We start from the raw sequence: 23,225 nt of genomic DNA on the forward strand, positions 1-23,225 counted from the left end.
AGAAATGGAAGTCACTTCATTTTAGAACGTTCATATTCTTTGCCTGCCGTCAAACATTCCATGTAATCATTCCATCCTGAAACAACTGCATTCTGAGACCATTTACAATATAACCACGTAATTTCCGCTGTTGAGATGACGATCTCACCTTTTGCAGGAGCAATTATGTCCAAATCTTCGATTTTTATAGCCTCCAACCCACCAACTTGTGTTCTGTGGAGTGTCTGTATGTCATTTTTTCCGCCTTCACTAACAAATTGAGCTGACGGACGATGATTCAACTTTTTAATATTTTTCTGAGGAAGCAATGCATCATTAGGAGTAACACACATTATACCTCTCATTGCATGAAAAGTACCAGTTCCATTTAGGGTGTTTACATTGAAATCTGCATTATCAAACACAAATTGGCAAAATGCGTCACTTCGTTGTCTTTCGTTGTCAAGCTGAAGGATTGAAGACACTTCCAATAGGGCAGCTTCCGTATAAGATGCTGCAAAGCCAAGGGAAGACAAAACCTGGATGAGATGTTTTGAGCCAAACTTCCAGTACAAGTATGCACTAATATCAGTCGAAAGCGATGAAATAAATGAACGTGGCCTCGCAGCACTTATGAGTGCATGAGCAAGAGAATCACATTTTCCTCCATTTTCAGGGAGACCGCTTGTGTTTCAAAATTATAGTTTCAAAGAGCAATCTTACAGATTCTGGTATGACACGACTCTACATCACATAAAAAATTATCAGAGGGAGGGTACTGTTTTACATCGTACACTACTGATGTTATATCGTCTAATATGATATTTGCAGCTGCTTTGACGATTCGTAGTCTTTCTTGCTGAGGATCTGAATTTCTTTTGGTGTACCAATTTTCACTGAGTAGTTGGTACCCAACATTCTTGAAACATAAGATTGCTGGCTTTGAAGCTGTTTCAGCTATCACCACATCGTCACCATATTTCTGGAAAAGGCGAGCCTTGACAGTTCGAATATCAGAACGAGGTGATGTGGGTATTTGCTCTAACAGATCGTCCATAGAAAACTGACATTCTTCCATATTGGTTTCCAGGTAGGCAAATATAGCCTCCATGCCTTCATCTACTTGTGTTGCAGGTCGGTAATCTCGTTTCTGTCCAGTAGCTGAAACACAGTGAAAGAAGTTTCTGTAGCAAAATCTGTGGTACCACCCATCTGCAGCAACCAAATCATTTACATTTTGAATCCGCTCTATCACTTGTTGACCAAATTCGTCACCACATCGTTTAGCATGTTCTAATACTGTCGATTGCACTTCCAATTTCATTACTTTGTAAACAAAATTTCGTTTGGCATATGGCAATCTTAACTGCTTGGTTAAAAAGTCATCAGAATTCCCTTTTGCACATAAGAAGCATTTCTCTTTGAAATTGAACTGACTTTTTCCTGCGACCGACGTAGCATGCCTGCTGGTTCCTGAGGATGTCTAAGGCTAGCTGCTATCATTCTCTCAATCTACTTCTTGTAGCATGCTTCATGCACCATCACTTCACTGAGCGTTTTCAAAAAATGGGTGTGGGCAGACTCCCTGCATTTAGCACTACAATCGATAAGTGTGCTCAGTCCTTTCTTTTTAACATTGCGTCCACCACTCACCACAGTGTTTTCGCAAATGAAACAAATTCATGTCAGACATACTCATTTTCAGCACCACAACATATACTGAATGGAAGCGACTCCAAACTGTAGGACCCTTATTGTTGTGTGCTAATAGCAGTCAGCGTGCTGTGAACAATCACCAGAGATAATCGCCTTCCGCCCGCCAAAGAATAAATACGCTTTTGTCCGCTAAAGAACAATTCCTATTTACTTTTTCTTATAACTGATCATTAACGTCAATCAACTGTAGAAATTGTACGGCATCTGCATCCAATCGTATTGCAAATTGTAACACAAACTTCACGCAATCCGACGTGAATGTCTTCGTAGTTACTGAATATGATGGTGTTTCTCCTGGCCCTGAAGAAGAGTGAGATGGTAAAATCCAAAGAATAACATGACTAATATGTTTATACTACACAAATAGAAACTGAAATAACAGTGTTCAAAAATTAGGTAATATGCCACTTTGCTAGAAATTTGAAAAATTGGTATCTCTTGACGCGCCGTAGCGCCTTAGATACTGGGAGTAGAAAAAAAATTGGTAAGAATCAAATTTGTAGACAATTTTGTGCTCTTTAAAAAAGAAAATAAACGTCAAAGCGATAGGAGCAAATGAAAATGAGATATTTTGAAAAACTGAAGTGTTTTGACTGCAAAATGTTTTCCCACGAGAAATTTTGTTGGAAAAACTTGGTTTTCTAAACTTTCCAACAATATGAACGAGTTAAAAATCAAATAATCTACCCCACCTTTTGCAAGGTACAGGCTTTTTTTCTAACAGTTTCACTGGACTATAATCTTTTCATGGCTTTTTTTTTAACAGCAGGTGCTGCAGTCTGGCAGTAAAAGACCTTTAAAGTGGTATTGGTATGTGGATGAGAATTTTGTGGTATGGAATCACAGTAAAGAGGAATTGTATGGTTTCACGGTTTATCTGGATAGTATTAATCCAAATATATAATTTACTACGGAGAAAGAGAGAAATTGACAACTAAATATTTTGGATGTATCAGTAATTAAACGGGCAGATTGGAGTCGAGGGCATAAAGTATATAAAAAAGAATCACACATCACCATTACCTCCATAGGGATTCGAACCATCATCCCAGGCAGAAGAGAGGCGTCATTAAAAGACTGGTGGACACAGCTAGTAAGATCTGTGAGCCAGTTTATTTGCAAGATGATCTAAATCATTTGCGAACGGTTGTTAAGAAAAATGAATACTCTGACAACGAGATAGATCGGGCACTTCATCCCAGAAGAAAATTGTGTGACAACATTCAGCAAGAACAGCTGTCAGCTGGAAAAGTTTTTCTTCCATTTATTTGCAATATTAGGGAAACTATTGGGAAACTTCTGGCAAAGTTTCGAGTTATAACAATCTTTATACCCACAAACAAGATTAGTGAGTGTAAACGTAGGCTTCCACGGCCCTTGTTACAGTCAACAAATTCTTCTGGGGTTGAGGCCGCATTGTCAACTATAAAATTCCGACGTTTCAGCGGCTGTTGCAAGATGCCTTCCTCAGGGTGTCTCAGGAAGGTGTCTTGCAACAGTCGCCGAAACGTCGGAATTTTATAGTTGACAATGCGGCCTCAAACCCGGAAGAATTTTAGTGACCAAGATTAGTGAGTGTTTAAGATCGGCGAAAGATGCACTACACCTCTTAGTAAGTCCTGAGGTGTATAAAATCCCGTGTGGCTGTGTGAAGGTTTATATTGGAACAACGATAAGAAGTGTCAATACCCGCTAAACCGAACACAAAAGGAAGTGTCGACTGCAATATACCGAAAAATCAGCTATAGCAGAACATGATTTAAAGATGCAGACCATGATATAAAATTTAATGAGAAAAGCGTGCTAGCCAGCTATGGAGATTCAGGAACACCACAATGATTTCAGCACAAAAGAGGACGGCTTAAAGTTAGACAGGATATGGCAGTCAACTTTGCAACAACGATGTGGCGATCTATTACATTAAATCCAGAATAATGACGTTACTCAGAGACAGACTTACAGTCGGCCCCACGTGACTTACGTTGGTGTCATCTATATAAACGGGAAATCCATGGCCTGGTAGCCATTGTTGACTCACCTCCGAAGATGTTGCCCACAGTTGGCAACGAATTACAGATAGACCATTGCCTCCCAGCCCGGAACTTTTCATTGATTGCTATCTGTACTACCTCACAGGAATATCTACTTAAGTTTCATTACAAGGTAAATTACTTCAAACAGCAATGAACACTAACTGAATTTCATCCATTCTTTGGGAACATGGTTAGGTCTCTTGAAAAATTTCAGCTGAACACTTATTGTGGTTGTATCTACCCTCTTTTGGTGTTCTAATTTCAGCCATTGAAACTGAACCCCTTTCTGCACTTATCTGAGACCCTCTCACCTAAAAAAGCCCAGTCTCCTCTACACGTCCCCTATACTCGTGGAACTGCTTCCTTTCTGTAGTTGACTCCTGACCCATTTAACAGAACCTGTAAATCCACCACATTTTGGCGCTAGTCGAGAAATCTGCAACCTACACAGTTGCAGAACAGTCTGGGACTCTGATTCAGACCTTCATTCCACTCTATATGAATTAACCACCTTCAGTTCAGCCCATAATGGTGAGCTCCACCTTCATCTCACAGGCAAGAATAGCAGTCTTTATTAGCTAGCGCTGAAACCAGACAGAACCTCTTCCAATCCAATGTGGCACATGTAAGTTGCGTTTCATAAGAAATGCGACCAAATTCATAAAAAATCATTTATTTAATATATTCGTACAAATAAAAAATTTTCAAAATAGCACCCTCTTGCGTCAATACACTTCTGGAGGCGGCGTTTCCATGCCTGGAAGGCATCCTGGAATTTCTTTAGAGCTGATGTAACATGGGCCTGGATGCTTTCAATCGTGTCCCAATGTTTTCCTCTCATGACTCCTTTTAACCAAGGAAACAAAAAAAAAAGTCAGCAGGAGCCAGGTCAGGAATGTAGGGAGACAGGGGAACCAATGGGGTCTTGGTCCTGGCAAGGAAGTCTTTTACAATGAAGGTGCTGTGACTCTGCGTGTTGTCGTGGTGAATTTTCCACGTGTCCTTGCTGTCGCTTCCGCAGCGCGACACCCTCCTTTTCAGTCTTTTGAGCACTTCCAAGTAGAAAGCTGAATTCACTGTAGTCCCGGTAGGTACGAATTCGTGGTGGACAATGCCTCTGACGCCCAAGAAGACAATGAGCATGGTTTTGATCTGGGACTTGCTCATGCGTGCCTTCTTGGGACAGGGCGACGATGGGGTGTGCCACTCTGAACTCTGCCTTTTTGTCTCAGGATCGTACTCAAAAATCCACGACTCATCACCAGTGATAACTGAATTTAAAAATTGAGGATCATTTTCACACATTTCCAACATTTCTCGGCCCTGTGCTTGTGTTCTTGGGACAAATTTGGCACACATCTTTCTCATGTTCATATCTTCGGTCAAAATGCGGAAACAGTTGGTTTTGACAAGTTTAAAGATTGTGCTATCAATTGAAGGTTCAGCTGTCTGTCAGAGTATAAACACTCGCGCACACGCGTCACATTTTCGTCGACTCGCGCGGTTGATGGCCATCCACTGCGAGGTTCGTCGGTGATCTCCTCTCGGCCCACCATGAACGACTTGTGCCATCGGAAAAGTTGCGATTTGGACAAGCAATCATTCCCAAAGGCATGCTAAAGTAATGGAAACGTTTTGGTGGCGGACTTCCTAAGTTTAACGTAAAATTTGATAGTGTACCGTTCCTCTACAGAATGATCCATTGTGCCATGTTACATAAACTCAAAATGGGGTTGACAGGAACGCACGTCCTGACTCTCCGGCAGCTTGCAGCCGAATGAGACAAAGAGCGTTTTGAAGCTAACACCCCCATCCACTTAGCCCAGCAGGTTACAACATGCTGTGGTGTACCGTTGCATCAGAAAGACATTGGTCGCAGTACTTATGGAACCCAATCTGTATTGTTACCACCAACGTGAGTCACCACTTACAGCTGGCTATGCCATGGTTTTCGTGGCATTCGGAAGTACCCACTTCTAACCTGTAAAGACTCCACCCAGTATGCACACAGAATGCACATTGGAACCTTCCCCTCCTATGCCATCTTATCTCTAAATGGCGCCATTACACACCTAACATCGGAGATTCCAAGTACCAGTAATACTACCCTCTGTGAATGTTCAGTCTTGCCCTGAGAGGCTTCCTCTGGAACATGGCACGTGACTTCATCTGGCTCATGGATTTCATCAGCCACAGACAGCTCCCAAATCTGTTCATTAGACGAACTGAGCAGGCTCTTCGATCAGCAACATGGAAATTCTTTCACTGCCACCCACACACTTGAATGACTTCCCACTCAACCACAAGTGAGAGGTCAATCTCAGTGTGGGCAGTACCCAAGATGACTGCAGCAGTGGACCAATTGGTGGACAACACTGCCTGGAGCTGTGAGCGAAATATCACCAACTTGATTCACATCTGAACACAGCAATTACTATATCTGTTCATACCAGAGTTGGCATGGTAAATACACAGACATATACGAAATATACCAGAGTGGACATGGTAAATACACAGACATATACGAAATATAGGACTTGAAGGTGAGGAACACTGACAAAATTTAAAATAAGTCGCTTCTTATGAAAACATGAGTCAGCCCACAGTACTCTGATGTGCTATTGCTGCTACTATGAGAGCTACCACTGGATTGGGAGATCTAAGTACTGCAAGTAACACAAAACGAATGAGTCAATGCAGACAGTGGTTCAATGCACTACACAGTTACTAAAGCATATAAATGTGCCTGATGAATACACAAATGTGCACAAAATACAGGATTTGAAGCTAAGTAGCAACAAGAACAACATTACAATTGTAACTATAATGATAGTAGATGTCACGAAAATATACTTACAGCAATTGATAAATAATTTGCTCTCTCGTGACAAACAACAAAGAATAAGGATGTCAAGTCATGCATCAGAAGTCCCTGTTGTGAGCCAATTTAAGAATTAATGCTGATGCTGATGAACAGAGAAAATGCGCAAACAAGCTTATAACTAAGACTATGTGCTTTCCTTCAGGGAAAGGTGAAGTCGTTGCAGCAGCAGGCATCTGGTGTCAACTTAATGCTGTCGAATCAAACCTACTGTTTGAATACCAGTGGGTGTAAGTATGTTAGTGTCATTGTAATATCACAAAGGGAGTTCTAATAAGTGGCATTACCTGAAAACCATCAATTTAGTGATGACAAAGTAATATCCGCCCCCCCCCCCCCCCCCCCGTGAACAATGGACCTTGCCGTTGGTGGGGTGGTGCTTGCCTGCCTCGGTGATACAGATAGCCATACCATACGTGCAACCACAACAGAGGGTTATCTGTTGAGAGGTCTGACAAACGTATGGTTCCTGAAGAGGGGCACAGCAGCCTTTTCAGTAATTGCAGTCTGAATGACTGACTGATCAGGCCTTGTAAAATTAACGAAAATGGCACTGTCATGCTGGTACTGTGGACGGCTGAAAGAAAGGGGAAACTACAGTTGTAATTTTTCCTGAAGACATGTAGCTTTACTTTATGGATAAATGATGACGTCCTCTTGGGTAAAATATTCCGAAGGTAAAACAGTCCCCCATTCGGATCTCTGGGCAGGGACTACTCAGGACGACGTCGTTATCAGGAGGAACAAGACTGGCGTTCTACATATCGAAGTGTGCAATGTTGTGCAGGTACATTAGGTAATTTAAAACGGGAAATGGATAGGTTAAAGCTAGATATAATGGAAACTAGTGAACTTCAGTGGCAGGAGGAACAAGGCTTTGGGTCAGGTGAATACAGGGTTATAAATACAAAATAGGGGTAATGCAGGAGTAGGTTTAATAATGAATTAAAAAATTAGCATCATGGGTAAGTTACTACAAACAGCATAGTGAACGCATTATTGTAGCCAAGATAGACACGAATCCCACACCTACCACAGTAGTGCAAGTTTTTTTTTTTTTTTTTTTTTTTGCTAATTACTTCCGCAGATGAAGAGATTGAAGGAATGTATGATGAGATAATATAAATTTTTCAGATAGTGAAGGGAGACGAAAATTAAATAGGCATGGAAGCGCTACAGTCTGGAACCGCAAGACCGCTACGGTCGCAGTTTCGAATCCTGCCTCCGGCATGGATGTGTGTGATGTCCTTAGGTTAGTTAGGTTTAAGTAGTTCTAAGTTCTAGGGGACTGATGACCTCATAAGTTGAGTCCCATAGTGCTCAGAGCCATTTGAACCATTTTTGAGGCATGGAGGACTGGAATTCGATAGTAGGAAAACGAAGAGAAGGTAATGTAGTAGGTGAATATGGAATGGGGAAAAGGAATGAAAGAGGAAGCCACCTTGTAGAATTTTGCACAGAGCATAACTTTATCACAGCTAACACTTGGTTTACGAGTCATGAAAACAGGTTGTATACTTGGAAGACGCCTGGAGGCACTGGAATGTTTCTGACAGATTATATAATGGTAAGACAGAGATTTAGGAACCAGGTTTTAAATTGTAAGACATTTCCAGGGGCAGATGTGGACTCTGACCACAATCTATTGGTTATGAACTGTAGATTAAAACTGAAGAAATTGCAAAAAGGTGGGATTTTAAGGAGATGGGACCTGGATAAACTGACTAAACCAGGGAGAACGTAAGGGAAAAATTGATAGGAATGGGGGAAAGAAATACAGTAGAAGAAGAATGGGTAGATTTGAGAGAAAGAATAGTGAAGGCAGCAGAGGATCAAGTAGGTAAAGAGGCGAGGGCTAGTAGGAATCCTTGGATAACAGAAGAGATACTGAATTTAATTGATGAAAGGAGAAAATATAAAAATGTGGTAAATGAATCAGGCAAGAAGGAATACAAACGTTTCAAAAATGAGATCGACAGGAAGTGCAAAATGGCTAAGCAGGGATGAATAGAGGACAAATGTAACGATGTAGACGCATATATAACTAGGGGTAAGATAGATATGCCTACAGGAAAAATTAAAGAGACCTTTGGTGAAAAGAGAACCACTTGTAAGAATGTCAAGAGCTGAGGTGGAATCCCAGTTCTAAGCAAAGAAGGGAAACCAGAGAGGTGGAAGGAATGTACAGAGGGTCTATATAAGGGCGATGTACTTGAGGACAATATTATGGAAATGGAAGAGGATGAAGATGAAATGGGACATATGGTACTGCGTGAAGAGTTTGACAGAGCACTGAAAGATTTAAGTCGAAACAAGGCCCCACGAGTAGACAACATTCCATTAGAACTACTGATAGCCCTGGGAGAGTCAGCCCTGACAAAACTGTCTGGTGAGCAAGATGTATGATACAGGCGAAATGCCCTCAAAACTCTTCAAGAAGAATATTATAGTTCCAATCTCAAAGAAAGCGAGTGTGGATGACATGCATGAAAATTACCAAACCATCATTTTAATAAGTGGCAGCTGCAAAATACGAACACCAATTCTTTACAGACCAATGGAAAAACTGGTAGATGCCGAGCTTGGGGAAGATGAATTTGGATTCCATAGATATGTTGGAACATGTGAGGCAATACTGACCCTACGACTTATCTTAGAAGATAGATTAATGAAAAGCATTTGTAGACTTAGAGAAAGCTTTTGACAATGTTGACTGGAATACTTTCTTTCAAATTCTGAAGGTGGCAGGGGTCAAATACAGGGAGCAAAAGGCCATTTACAATTTGCACGGAAACCAGATAGCAGTTTTAAGAGTCGAGGGACATGAAAGGGAAGCAGTGGTTGGGAAGGGAGTGAGACAGGGTTGTAGCCTATACCCGATGTTATTCGATCTATACATTCAGCAAGTAGTAAAGGAAACTAAAGAAAAATTTGGAATAGTAATTAAAATCCATGGAGAAGAAATAAAAACTTCGAGGTTTGCTGACAAGACTGTAATTCTGTCAGAGACAGCAAAGAACCGGGAAGAGCAGTTGAACGGAACACACAGTGTCTTGAAAGGAGGCTATAAGATAAACAACAAAAGCAAAACGAGGATTATGGAATGTAGTCTAATTAAATCAGGTGATTCTGAGAGTTGAATTTAAATTTAAAACAGTCTTGATCGCATTCTCTTTAAAATATTTTTATTGGGGTATTTGTATGGATTGTAGCTATGTATGGTTGTGAAACGTGGACGATAAATAGTCAGGACGAGAAAAGAATAGAAGCTTTCAAAATGTGGTGCTACCGGAGAAGGTTGAAGATTAAATGGGTAGATCATGTAAATAATGTGGAGGTACTAAATAGAACTGGAGAGAAGAGGAATTTGTGACACAACTTGTCTAAGAGAAGGGATCGGTTGGTAGGGCATATTCTGAGGCATCAAGAGATAACCAATTTAGTATTGGAGGGCAGCATGGAGGGTAAAAATCGCAGAGGGAGACCAACAGATGAGTACACTAAGCAGATTCAGAAGAACGTAGGTTGCAGTATTTAGTTGGAAATGATGAAGCTTGCACAGGATAGAGTAGCATGGAGATCTGCATCAAACAAATCTATGGGCTGAAGACAACAACAAAACAAAGATATTCTCCTTGGATGAATGAAATTGACTATGCAGTGTGTCAAAGCAGATTTCAGCCTTGTTCCACAGAAAAGTTTGTTCTCCCCTCATGTTACCAATGATCATACCATCTCTGCAGGGGATTCAGTTGGTACAGTTAAAATATTTGACAACAGAGGGAGCACAGATCTACAGGAGCTGATTTTTAACATTTAATGAAATGCAGTACAGGATGAGCTAGAGTGTTGGCAAAGATGGCAGTCACATATCCTCCAATTCTACGACACACTGTGCAGTGACCTACTGTCAATAGCTTGCCAAACTCCCCACTCATTAGAAACTACCATAGCTCGACTCCATGATGAATTCTGTGCATTGATGGAAGTGTAAATGTATGATTAAACATAACCAGATGTAGGCACTGATTTACGATCTTATTTAAGTTTTGTTGATATACTCAGCTGTAAAGAAGAGTTTGTAAAACAACTCCATTTCAATGTAAACAAAAAAGTTACCACCGTAACCAAGTGGACGAAACAGTCTCACCCAAAGGGTCTTTAAATGACTGGTCCTGCAATGATGAAGGTAGGAACGAGAAGCTGAGACGAATGGATCATTACTTCCTGTTATTAGAAGTGCTTCATACTGTGGAAAATAATCAAGTTTTTACACTGTTGACATATCCTGTGGGAGTCCACTTAGAGCATGTATATATTTTTCAAAAACTCTGTTTCAGTCAAAACATCAGCTACTGCAGGAGATTTTACATGGAATTAAGGGACTAACAGGCACTAATATTCCACCACCCGAAAAAGTAAAACAAAACAGCACATTCTTATTTAGCAACATCTCTGTGGGAAATCAGGATATCTGCAGATATTTCTGCTTTGCTCATCACATGCAAGTCAATATATTTTATTTCAGTGAGACATACTTAAGCATCCAAAACCTGTTGGTCTGGAATACACCAACCTTATAACAATCGAACAGGCAATCTGAATTTAAAGCATATTTTCGATGCACATGTAGGAACTGACATGTCACTCAATGAATTAGTTATATTTGAGGACTGATGGTGTAACTCTCAGCATAGCTTCCTGGTTACAGATAAAACTAGTAAATTGAATAAGAGTCAATAGAAACAGAATTTGAACAAGATTCTTCAAAAAGGCAATGCACCAAAACCCACTTGTGTCAGTATATTGTACACTATGTACAAATTTGCACATGTGTTGCACATTCATTAAGAGGACACAAAGCACGTGCGTTTGACAAAAAAATGGAGGTAAACACCACTAAATTAATGGAACTGAAAGTCTTGTTAAGAGAGGTGCTATGAATTTTGAGGTCTTGAATGTTCAAATACAGCAATACGAACTGTGTGTCAACGAGAAAATTAAAGGAGTCAATTTAAAAGTAACATATGTGTGGAATATCGATGTGATAGCTAAGGCACTTCATGCCCATCACCACCAATTGTCTGAAAGTATACCTAAGTTGTAAACTGTCTCAAAAATGGCTTAGTTAAGAAATGGTTCAAATGGTTCTGAGTCCTATGGGACTCAACATCTGAGGTCATCAGTTCCCTAGAACATAGAACTACTTAAACCTAACCAACCTAAGGACATCACACACATCCATGCCCGAGGCAAGATATGACCGTAGCGGTCGTGCGGTTCCAGACTGAAGCACCTAGAACTGCTTGACCACATCAGCCAACAATGGCTTAGTTTACAGCAACATGTTGTCGAAAAAGTGTTATGTTAAAAACTGGCAATTTGAACAGAGTTACTTTTGTGGAAATTAGGTCAACTGCAATGAGACCATTATCTCTCTGTAATATTTAAGCCAGTAGCTGACAGGCTGAAAGAGCTGTCATGAACTATGGATTGAAGCAGAAAGAGGAGGAGGAATGCTGACTTAAAACATATGGGGTCATCAGGGCAAAACCATATTTGTAGGTAAGCACTCAATATGTTTAACCAGGAAGGCAATAAGAGTTAGGAACAAGGAATTTGGAAGATTGCCTAGGCTGTTAATGTTAACAATTTTGAAAATGGCGAATGTTAAAAATATACCCTGAAAGTATAAAAACATGTGGTCCAATATTAAGCATGACCAACGCATGTAAAACCCCAAAAGGATGAATGGATGTTTCATAGAGCGACAAATATACGACTGTAACTAAACCAGCAGTAGCAGGTCCACGTAGTGTCGCTAAAAGCGAAGTTCAGCAAGAAAGACTAAACAATCTACCTCTGAAGTATATAAATTATGGTAACTAAATGAAGATAGATTGATTACGACTGTTTACAGCTTCAGTTGGTGAAAACAATGCAGATTACATTAACAAAATATTATCGATCTTACCTGTGCTTAGAAAAATATGCATTGTCGAGTAATTGTGGAGAGAGTTGTTCATGAGCTTTACAGACCCACATGCATAATATATCTAGTGATACGAGGAATGGATTATGCATGGCAGGCTGCTCTCTTAGATACACAAGACTACTTATAATCAAATAATGGTTTCCACTACATTCTCACACTTCCAGGCACACACTCCAATTTCGCTTGGGCCTTACCTTTGAAAGAAAAGAAAGGGAAAAATGTTTGAGAGGTTTCTGAATAATTGTTGCACACAGGACTAAATCGACTGCCCAACAACCTTGAGGCATATGATGGAAGTGAATTTTACGATAGGCATTTCAAAGCAGAACTGGAACGATGTGGGATAAACCAGTATTCAACATTCTCCCATTTGGAAGCTAGTATTGCCAAATGGTTGAACTGGACAGTTAGATACCGAATGTGGAATCAACTTTATCTTCAACGTATGTGCAAATGTCTGAACATACAGCCACAAATCATTGCAAGTATAATCGCAGTATTCACCACAGAATTAAGAACAAACCTATTGATGTCGCAAACCAACTACGGGAAAGCTTTAAAGCCATTATGTTCCGCAGAGCAGATCGTAAGATGTCGAGGGAACAGGGCTTTGATGAAATGGTTTAGTTTCTCATCGAAGCTCAACAGCTGGGTGAACACTCGCAAATTACTATGTAATGCGAAAAGCAAAGCTCAAACCATGCAGTAGTGTGACACCAGTGCAAGGAAATTTATCAACCAAGTTGGAGGTGGTACTCTCGAGAATCTGCCATCAGAAGTTTGTATCTTTGGCTGCAATTTCTGTGGAGCCGGAACACAATTGAAACAGCACCTAGCTTATGGTGATAAGGGCTTTGACGCTTTGGACAATGTACGCAAAGAGCACACGATCACCTACACTACAAACAAAGATCACCATATTGCAGACCAAATATTCGTTGATGAGGTTGCGCAGGTATGTCAAGAGATGGATACTCATGTAGGACAACCTATGTCTGCATATGTGGTTGATAAGGCATGTTTGCTCGAACTTAAATTGGGTACTGGACTAACCTTCAAGCAATACTGAATGCAGCTTACTGCATAATTAAACAAGAATAAAAACCTATGTGGTGTTTAAAACATTCGTGACAACGGCAAAAGGAGCCTTGAGGCAGAAAGAAGGAAGGAAACGATGTGTTAAAATGCATAGGTTGCTACCAATACCAAAGACATATGGTGGAACAATTGTGTTTATGATAACTCCATTTGCCCGGCTGTCAGCCACTGCTTTCATTAGCTAGGAGAGCTGATATATTTAAAGCAGTACAGAACGCCCGAAAAAGCGGAAAGTAATTACAAGCAGCTAAAAGGCATAATATGACCATGGAGCCCATCGCTATAGGTGAAGGCCTATATTTACAATACAGGAAATGGCTTAGGTTGTACATTTAAGGAAAAGCCCACAGCAGTGGTACTGGAAAGAAGGATTAAAAACATAGATCCGCTTAAACTCATCAGAAAATTTAAAATCACGAGATTTTACAGCGTGTTTATGTAGAATACATTGCCGGAAACAATGTGGAAATCCAAGAAACGTGGAACTGTCAATTTAGATGTTGTTCGGGGTATGGGGCTCTTTGTGATTTAAGGCCACCTGAAGGATTGTGTTGTCAATTCACCAGTAGGAACCAGCTGTTGTACAACGTTCTACACTACCATGACTTCATTCATACCTCTGAGGATATTTCTGCATGATATTTTTTCAGAAAATTGCATAAAAACAAGCAGTATGCAAGTTTCCACATCATTTGAGGCTGCAATGTAATTATGTACACTCTAATGCTAATTGGTCTAAATTGAAAGCAAACTACTTTCATCCAATACATGAGCAGGGAGTAGTGATGTACAGTATCGACTGGTGTGGAAACACACAAAAGCATAGCTAACGTCACTGAATTAATAATAAATTGCGTCTAGGGAATGGGGATGTTGTGGCAATACCTCCTGGGTCTTGCGACATTGGCAATTCATATGCATACTTGAAACGTTTTGTTGAAGGATTTGAGGTACATGTAAAAGTTAATATGTTTAAATCAGAGATAAAAATGAAACACACTGCGGACTTCGGTCATAAATATCCAATACGATGGCTACTATGTTTCTCAAAGGGTCAAGTGATGGTGTATAATATTGATAAAATTTTTGAGTTATCAACTGGTGGCCATACTGTCAGTCAGTACAATTCGTGTAGAGCATAATATTGCAACGAATTTTGTACCTTGATGACAGGCTAGTCCATACTATTTATGCATTTCTTCCTACAGTGGATCCTGCTTATAAAAGTGAAGAAAATGAAGTCCACAATGAAGATGGGCTGCTACATGAAGCCAAGGTGGCGAAGGGTTCACAACCATCAGGAATGCGGCAGGTACCGTGAAGTCAGGCTGCCGAAGCAAAAGCCAAAAGTGAACTCCGGGAGGTAACAGAAGAATGACGTGTCCCATACTGGCAGGCAAGGGCGTCTTCAAATATGAGGGAATAGGATGAGTGGCCAGATGAGAGAGAGATAAAGCATGTCTATCCACTGAGGAGGACATCATGCCAGTGTGACTAGTAGGTCAGCATCTTCTGCACAGACACTCAACTAGGCTAGTGAAAAAACTGCCAGTGGTGAAACGCATTCAATGGTGGTCGAGTGTGTTAAGACACCATATGATGGACAGAGGTGCAGAGGAATAAACTAAACACCCACAGTCTAGTTATGAATGGACATGGGATAAAGAAAACGGAGCAGGGTGGTCTCATCAACTCACCTGGAAGTACCACTTAGGAGATGTAAGACACTGAGGAACTAGGTACTATGTAGAGCCAAGTTAAGAATACATGGGAGGACCAAGGAAGTTTCGTATCAGACATGAGCCCCAGGAATTTTCTAGTTTCAGCGAATGGAAGAACAAAAGGCACAAGATGTAAGATGGTGTAAGAAACTCATTTCGCCGAGAAATCTTCATACAAAAGGTTTTGGCAGTGGAAAAATGAAAGCCACTGCCCAAGTTTCACAGGGAAAGACGATAGGAACGACGCTGAAGACGCTGCTCAAGGAGACAAGTCGATGTAGAACTGCAACAGATTGTAAAATCCTTGACGAAAAGGGAGGTGAGATGCCTGGTGGGAGAATCCATAATATGGTTAATGGGGATAGCAAAGACAATGATACTCTGGACGAGCATTCAGGCATCCCGTTTTCACAGATAAATGTGTCCAACAAAGACAAACCATATAAACAGATGTATCAGGATGATGGTTCAAAATGTGGAGAGCACATCTCCACAAGCGAATCACATTCCTGCACGCCTCAGTCCACCAGGGACCAGGACATGCTACAGTAAACTTGAAGTGCACAGTATGGAACATTCTGCAACGGTAAGGATAACGTTCGGAAGGTACTTTACTCGGTCATCACAGCTATGTGAAGGTCGTGAGGGAGGATTAAAGCCGCCAGTCGGCCTCAGAAACCTGCCAACTGGGTTTGCACTCAGGTGGGTTTGAGGTCGGAAAATGGGTAGCACACAGAAAGTGATCACTTGAGTACATGTCAGAGGGAGCAGGCCATTCAAGATGACTGGTGAGCTGGACAGCGCAGAACGAGAGGTCCAAATGGTAATAAATATGCATGGAATCTGAAAAACGTGGGTGCTCCAGTGCTAAGAGAGAGGATTAAGGTGGTCAGGAAAGGGGTAACCTCTTGGACAGGTTCTCTGAGAGCCTCAAAACAGATTGTGGGAACTAAAGCCACCAAGCAGCAAAAAGGAGTGAAGGAGCTTACCAATGAGCTGGAGTAAGTCTAACTTGGTAACAGCAAATAACAGAGGGGTGTAGATGTTACAAAGGGAAAAGGTGAAATGAAGGAGGAAAAAGCAGAATGCAACATCTAACACACAAGTGTTTAGTGAGATGGATGATCAGCACGGCTCCATGAGGTGGAATTCTGTCCTTGGGGGAAAGGTCACAGAGGACCAGAATGAAACATGAGAGGTCAAAGAGGTTGTGAGGACAATTTTTTTCTTGGAAGCAGAAAACAAGCGAACACTGCAATTCCAAGAGCAGCTGTAATTCCTCCTTGTTGGATCTAATACCACAAATGTTCCATTGGAGGAGAGTCGTAATGGGGATTGGGGAAGAGGGAACAAATGAAGGTTACTCACCTTGGTGGTTGCTGAGTGCCAGCCTTCAAAAATTCACTGCTACAGGGGCAGAGGCTGGAGAATCCTGTTCCATGAGATCTACAAACATTTTGGCATTCTCCTTGGGTCAGCCTGTGAATTCATTGGCAGAAAATCAGTAGGCAGTGGGCACCAGCAAAATGGAGGTCAGCTGGGTAGGGGACATGTGCCAACACCACTGAAGAGGATCTCCACGTTGGGGAAAGATAAGACCGTTTGTTTTTGTTTGATTTCTTAGAACTTTCTAGTTGGCAGATGAAGACTATGTTTTTAGCTGTAGAAAGTCTTTGTGGGAGTACTGCTTTTGTCCTTCCAGCCTGACAGTTGTGTAGCAGGTGATTTCGCCACCAGGGGCAAGGATTTGATGGCTTCTTGTACAGCTGCAGGAGGAGATGGGGATGCTACTGTGACCTTAGTGATTTCACTACTGCAGTACTGAACTTGAATTTGCAAGTCTGGGTGGGCATATCCTCCGTTATGCATGGCATAGCAAAAAAGATACTGTAAATGCCACATGGTAAAATGCAAGGATTTTGACTAGCAAACAACAGCAACTGACAAGGTGGAGTTTGATGTCCTTCACTCAGATTTGCTGCATGGCTCGCTCATTAAGACACATGGGACATTCATGGGATTACAATTTATACAGCAGAGAGGAGGAGAACAGCCGAACTCATGAGTATCTCTGCCAAGACTAACACATTTGGCCATATTTTGACAGGATACGTGTTTCATTATAATGCTGAAATTTTGTTTGTACTGTATGGTTGGACCATAATGACTTCATAGCCTGCCTTTATCTTTGAGGCAAACACTACTCGAGCAAACAGTAGAAACAGAGTGCATGTGGGCATTAAGTTTGCATCCATCTTTTTCATTACTCAATGGGCCACAGTGATACCATGATTAGAGAGATAAGCATGGATTTCTCCATCGGCAAGGTCATCTACCATCAGAATGTAAAGAACACCATGTGAAGAGTTCAGTCTACGATGGTCCTCAACACAAACAGGATAACTCAGGAGGGGTGATGCTGTAAGCAGTTGTTGGGCTTGACAATCAGAATACGTCTTCAGAAGCAAAGTTGCATTACAAAAATGAGAAAAGAATTTCACAGGGCCTGCAACTGCAACAACAACTTTGAGAATAATGCATGCATTAACCGTAGCAAAGGACTGACCACCTCCGGTACCCGATACCATGAGGAACCGATGTGCAGCTGGGACGGCCTTGAAATCTTTAGCCTCATTCTATGTACGTTTAGTAGACACACACTAAGACGTTGATTGAGCTACTGCAAAAAAATCCCCCATGATTTCCAACATCTCCAGTGGCATGCTCCTTCAAACTGGGTGCCCCCTCAGAGGGGGATTCACCCACGGTAAGTGACTGTTGACACCTCAGGTCACACCTCTCAAACTCCTGACAGAGGGACCAATTGGCATTTGGGAAAGTAACAGTCACCCCTCTCTGAGCCTGGCCTGTATCAGAGGGTATGTTTGAACCCTACCATTGACCTGGAGCTGGGAATTATGCATTACCTTGTCACCTGTAATGTGTCTAATGAATGAGCCAGCCTTCAGGAACACACCGGGATGAAGGAGAAACAGAGAATGAGGATTCACCAGTTAAGTCTTCACAACCTTACTGAAACTGGCACCAGCTACTTACAATTCTTCTTGATCATGGCCCGTTAACTGTCACCACAACAAGCCTGTGTGTTTCCTGATCACCACTGTGGCACAACATTGAAAGAATTGTCCAACACTATATTCATTTATCTGAAAGGCTGGGAATCAGTTCAAATTTTTTGATTTATAGCCACTCACCCTTTCTTATTTCTTGTTCTATGACAGTATGACATTAGCTTGTGCCCATCAAGATGAATCTGTTGAATTTCAGTGATTTTCATGTGATGTTCTGCATTAAGCAAAATACAGCTGCTGATATACCACCTGAACTTTTATTTTCCTGTACAGATATTAACCATGTGCGCTATTTATCTAGGAACAGTCATATAATGGTTGTTGCACAGAATAGCATTACTGACCATACTGCCTTGTAATGTTGGTGCTTATGGAAAATACTGAATAATTACAGTAGTGCATTTCATATCTGAAGTACTCTCACAATAAATAAAAATTAATATTTCTCAAAAAGTTCTGCAGTGAATTATGGAAACTTACCTTGCACTATCAGATGCATATCTTGTTGAGGCTTCCATCTGAAATATATGAAGAAATGGCCAGTGATTTACAACTGATGGGACAGTAAATAAATAGATTTCTATTAACACCCACGAACATGTGATTGGTCCACCAAACGCTTGCAAATATCATTAAAGAGGGCATGATAAACTGTTGCAGTTAATGAAACAAAATATTAGTAAGAATTCACTATCAATTTTCTCACTTTGTCTTCAGTAGTGTAAATAACTAGACAAACCAGTAATTTGGTTGTAGCCATACTTCCTACAAGACACTTCACAAAGAAAAGTGACCAAAACGTCTTTCACCTGTCATGCACTTACACCCTGTGTGAAATTTCCGTTCACTTTTGTTTTATAATGGAAACTGCCATTCACTGACTGATGAATCGATGATCATAAGTGACACATTTGGACCTTTGTGCTCTGGGCAGCCCAGATCAACTTGCAGAGGTGAGGAGCGACTTCTAAACCCAACCTTAAGTTCACACCCAACACTACATACAGGCCTGGACCATTAAATATACAAACATTAATAAATATTGGCAAACTCAAAATGCTTTCAAACACTGTACATGTATAACAAAATTGGCATTACAGAACAGCACATTCACAGATGAAGAAATACCACATTCAGAGAACTGTAGATTTTTACAGAGAACACAGGGAAGAAATTCGCGAAACTACTCCAGAACTAGGCTCTGCATTCATAAACGTCAAATCTATGTTGCACTCAGTACCAAAATTTTCCGTTACCTCCAGAAAGACTCACTTCCTGCAATGATCCAATATTTAGATGAGAGGTACACAATAATTGATGCACATGCATCAATAAATCATGTTAACAAGAACAATGCAGAAAGCAAAACAGTCCTGAGAACTATGTTGAGAAGCACCTGTTTAAGTTCCAGAGGAAAACAAAGATTTTATTAAATTTTTATTCTCAGATTGGTACAGAATGGAGATGAGAACACTTTATGCCTAAACTGCTATTAATGAAATGTATTCACAACTGGAATTTTGACCAGGCGACAGCTTATTATGAACTACGTCAAAGTTATTAAATGTCATGCCTAGTCATTTGGGAGTGGATATAAAGACGTGCAGTACGATATGACTTCGATAGAAATTAGTACATGAATTACAACCATTGCCTGGGCATACACATTATGAAGACTCCCGTCTTGCAATGACTACAGAATTTGTAAACACAGTTAACACAAGGAAAGTATTACCTCAAAAGGAATTATAAAGGATTCAGACATCACACTGAGTTACCACTTGAGAATCGTACAGCTGCCAAATTAATTTTGAATAAACATGTTCCATAACAGTCCAGGGAGAAAATGTTTTCATTTATAAATTTCTGCCTGACTGTGGATTTAAGAAAAAAGGATAAATGGTAAGAAAAAGACAGTTAGCTAAATTGTTGGTAGATAACCAACCTCCCCCCCCCCCCACATATATCACTGAATCACTAAAAAGATATGCGGTTGAAAGTAATATGATTTGAGAATATCAGATAGCTTATGTGCCAATAACAAAGCACAATTCCAAGAACATGACAAATTTCATAGACATAGATACCTGTTGAAATTGAACATTACCACTGATTAATAATAGTGGTTCCTGGCCTAGAATAACTGATAATCATGTTCACAGAAGATTCCATGAAAAGTTCAAGGAGAAAACAACAGCAGAATTTCTAAAATACAAGATATATCAGGGATGGCTTACGACAGGAAGGTCCTGTGATGGGCAGATTGATGAAGGACTAAAGTGGCAAAATACTATTGGAATACATTTGTAAAATTTTAGAAGGCTTATGACTATAAAGCTCGACTGCTTTTATCCAAAATTCTTAGAGAATCTGACATGCAGAAGACGACATGAGTCCCCTTAAAAGAACTTCAGCCTCATTTGATATAAGAACAGACTTTAGCCAAGGCACTGGACTAACTCCATTCTTCTTTCAGACCATACTAGAAAAGTGAACATTGAACAGATGGAGCACTTGTTGAAGTGAATACTACTTGGTTAGAAAATGGGTGTCAAAATTGTCTGTTATACTTTTGTAGATAATTTAGCAATACTGATGGTGTAGAGAAAGTACAAAACAGAGAGAAAGAGAAACAGTAGGAAAAGCATGACTACTCATCTCCTCTGAAAAGAAGCAGTAATGGCGAACAGCAATACTGCAAAATCCTACTCAAATACCGAGTATGGGAGTGACAGGGGAAGACAAATTTAAGGATCTATGATAAATCATGTAGCCATATGGTGGAGAAAATGGAGCCACAAGAGGAAAACTATGAAAAATGGACTTTGCATTACAGTAAACAGAAGATGTTTATAGTAAAAATTCATTCTCCAAAATTGCAGTACCTCTGACTCGCAAGGCAGTCATTTGGCCAGAATACACATCTGCATCACAAACACCAATTTCAGATTTAACAAATGATAGTGAAAATTACAAAAAAAGAAAAGATATTAGGAAACAGAACACCAGTACAAAAATTTAAATTCAGAAACAGTACACAAGCATATATAAATATGTAGGAAAATAACTGGGTCCAAAATTTGGCAAAGAAGGCTAATGAGTCTTAGCATACTGAAAAGAAAAACTATGGAGCAGCACTAAATCTTTTCTATTAAAAAACTCATTGGCTTACAGAAGTGCACAAAGACCTACCAGAAACTTGTATAAATAGGCAAGAAATTGAAAACCAAACCAAATACAGAAACAGAATTGAGTTGATAAACTCTCCACAACAAAATAGTTCCAAAACGACAAGATAGAAACTGGACATCAGGTGAGTGGAGAGAAATAAGTGTTCCGATGAAGGAGTAGCATAAAGAAATGTAAAACCTTAGCTGGCCTGTAACTGAGCAGAAAAAAAAAAAAAATCTTCCTCATTTGTAACACCTTCGCAGTAAAGCATAGTGATGGTGTATGTACTGCAAATGAACTGCAGCAAAGAGGTCAAAGAGTCTCTGGAAATATGCAGATAACAGTATTTGAAGTGTTTTGTTAGGCTACAGCAGTGCTCAGAAGTATTTTTCGGTTGTGTTATGCTGTCAGTACTGCTTGCATGCAGTCACAGAAGAGCAATGCATGTAAGTGTCACTCCATAAAGTGCTTCATGCTGCTGTGGTTACGTATCTAGTGAATGACCAAAACCATACACAACAATGGAAGTATATATTCCTTTAGCTCAAAAGTGTGTAACTTGCCTTGATGGTATGGTATTCATTAACCGCTATGACTCAGGTATTCACTCAGTGATTGTTTACTTGTAGAGAACCAGAAGTATAACAAAACATAACACTTACTTGATGTGAAACAAACTGTCTGGCATGTCTTCAAGACTGGGAGGTAACAGTCTAGCACTGCTACAGAGTATGGCATATCACAACAACTAACAAGTGTGCAACATCAATGGCAAGAACAGGAAGTAACAGTAACCAATAAGCTAAGGTCCGATCATCCTTGAAGAGCGAGGAGGAAGGACATTGATTTACTTATTTATTTTATTTCATTAACAGTACAGAGTAACCCACCACCTTGAAATTTAAGGTGGGTCAGATGCTTATGAATCTAACAGCAAAGACTTCTCATTGTTACAATCTTATTGGTATACAGTTGCTATGCTTTAATATATATACATATATATACAGGGTGTTTCAAAAATGACCGGTATATTTGAAACGGCAATAAAAACTAAACGAGCAGCGATAGAAATACACCGTTTGTTGCAATATGCTTGGGACAACAATACATTTTCAGGCAGACAAACGTTCGAAATTACAGTAGTTACAATTTTCAACAACAGATGGCGCTGCGGTCTGGGAAACTCTATAGTACGATATTTTCCACATATACACCATGCGTCTCTGAATGATATTACCCGAAACCTTTGACAACGTGTCTGGCGGAATGGCTTCACATGCAGATGAGATGTACTGCTTCAGCTGTTCAATTGTTTCTGGATTCTGGCGGTACACCTGGTCTTTCAAGTGTCCCCACAGAAAGAAGTCACAGGGGTTCATGACTGGCGAATAGGGAGGCCAGTCCACGCCGCCTCCTGTATGTTTCGGATAGCCCAAAGCAATCACACGATCATCGAAATATTCATTCAGGAAATTAAAGACGTCGGCCGTGCTATGTGGCTGGGCACCATCTTGCATAAACCACGAGGTGTTCGCAGTG

General features: G+C 40.4%; 1 protein-coding gene across 2 annotated transcripts in view; it reads right to left on the reverse strand.

The window, feature by feature from the left end:
• Positions 1 to 23,225, reverse strand: part of LOC126213095 (zinc finger protein 492-like) — a 147,588-nt gene that overhangs the window by 35,973 nt on the left and 88,390 nt on the right. For both annotated transcript variants that reach the window (XM_049940700.1, XM_049940699.1), the window contains exon 4: positions 18,996 to 19,033. In XM_049940700.1, coding sequence (XP_049796657.1) covers positions 18,996 to 19,033 — 38 coding nt within the window. The remainder of the gene's footprint in view (positions 1 to 18,995; positions 19,034 to 23,225) is intronic.

Source organism: Schistocerca nitens, chromosome 11 (genome assembly GCF_023898315.1).
Source record: "Schistocerca nitens isolate TAMUIC-IGC-003100 chromosome 11, iqSchNite1.1, whole genome shotgun sequence".
In the NCBI taxonomy this organism is placed as follows: domain Eukaryota; kingdom Metazoa; phylum Arthropoda; class Insecta; order Orthoptera; family Acrididae; genus Schistocerca; species Schistocerca nitens.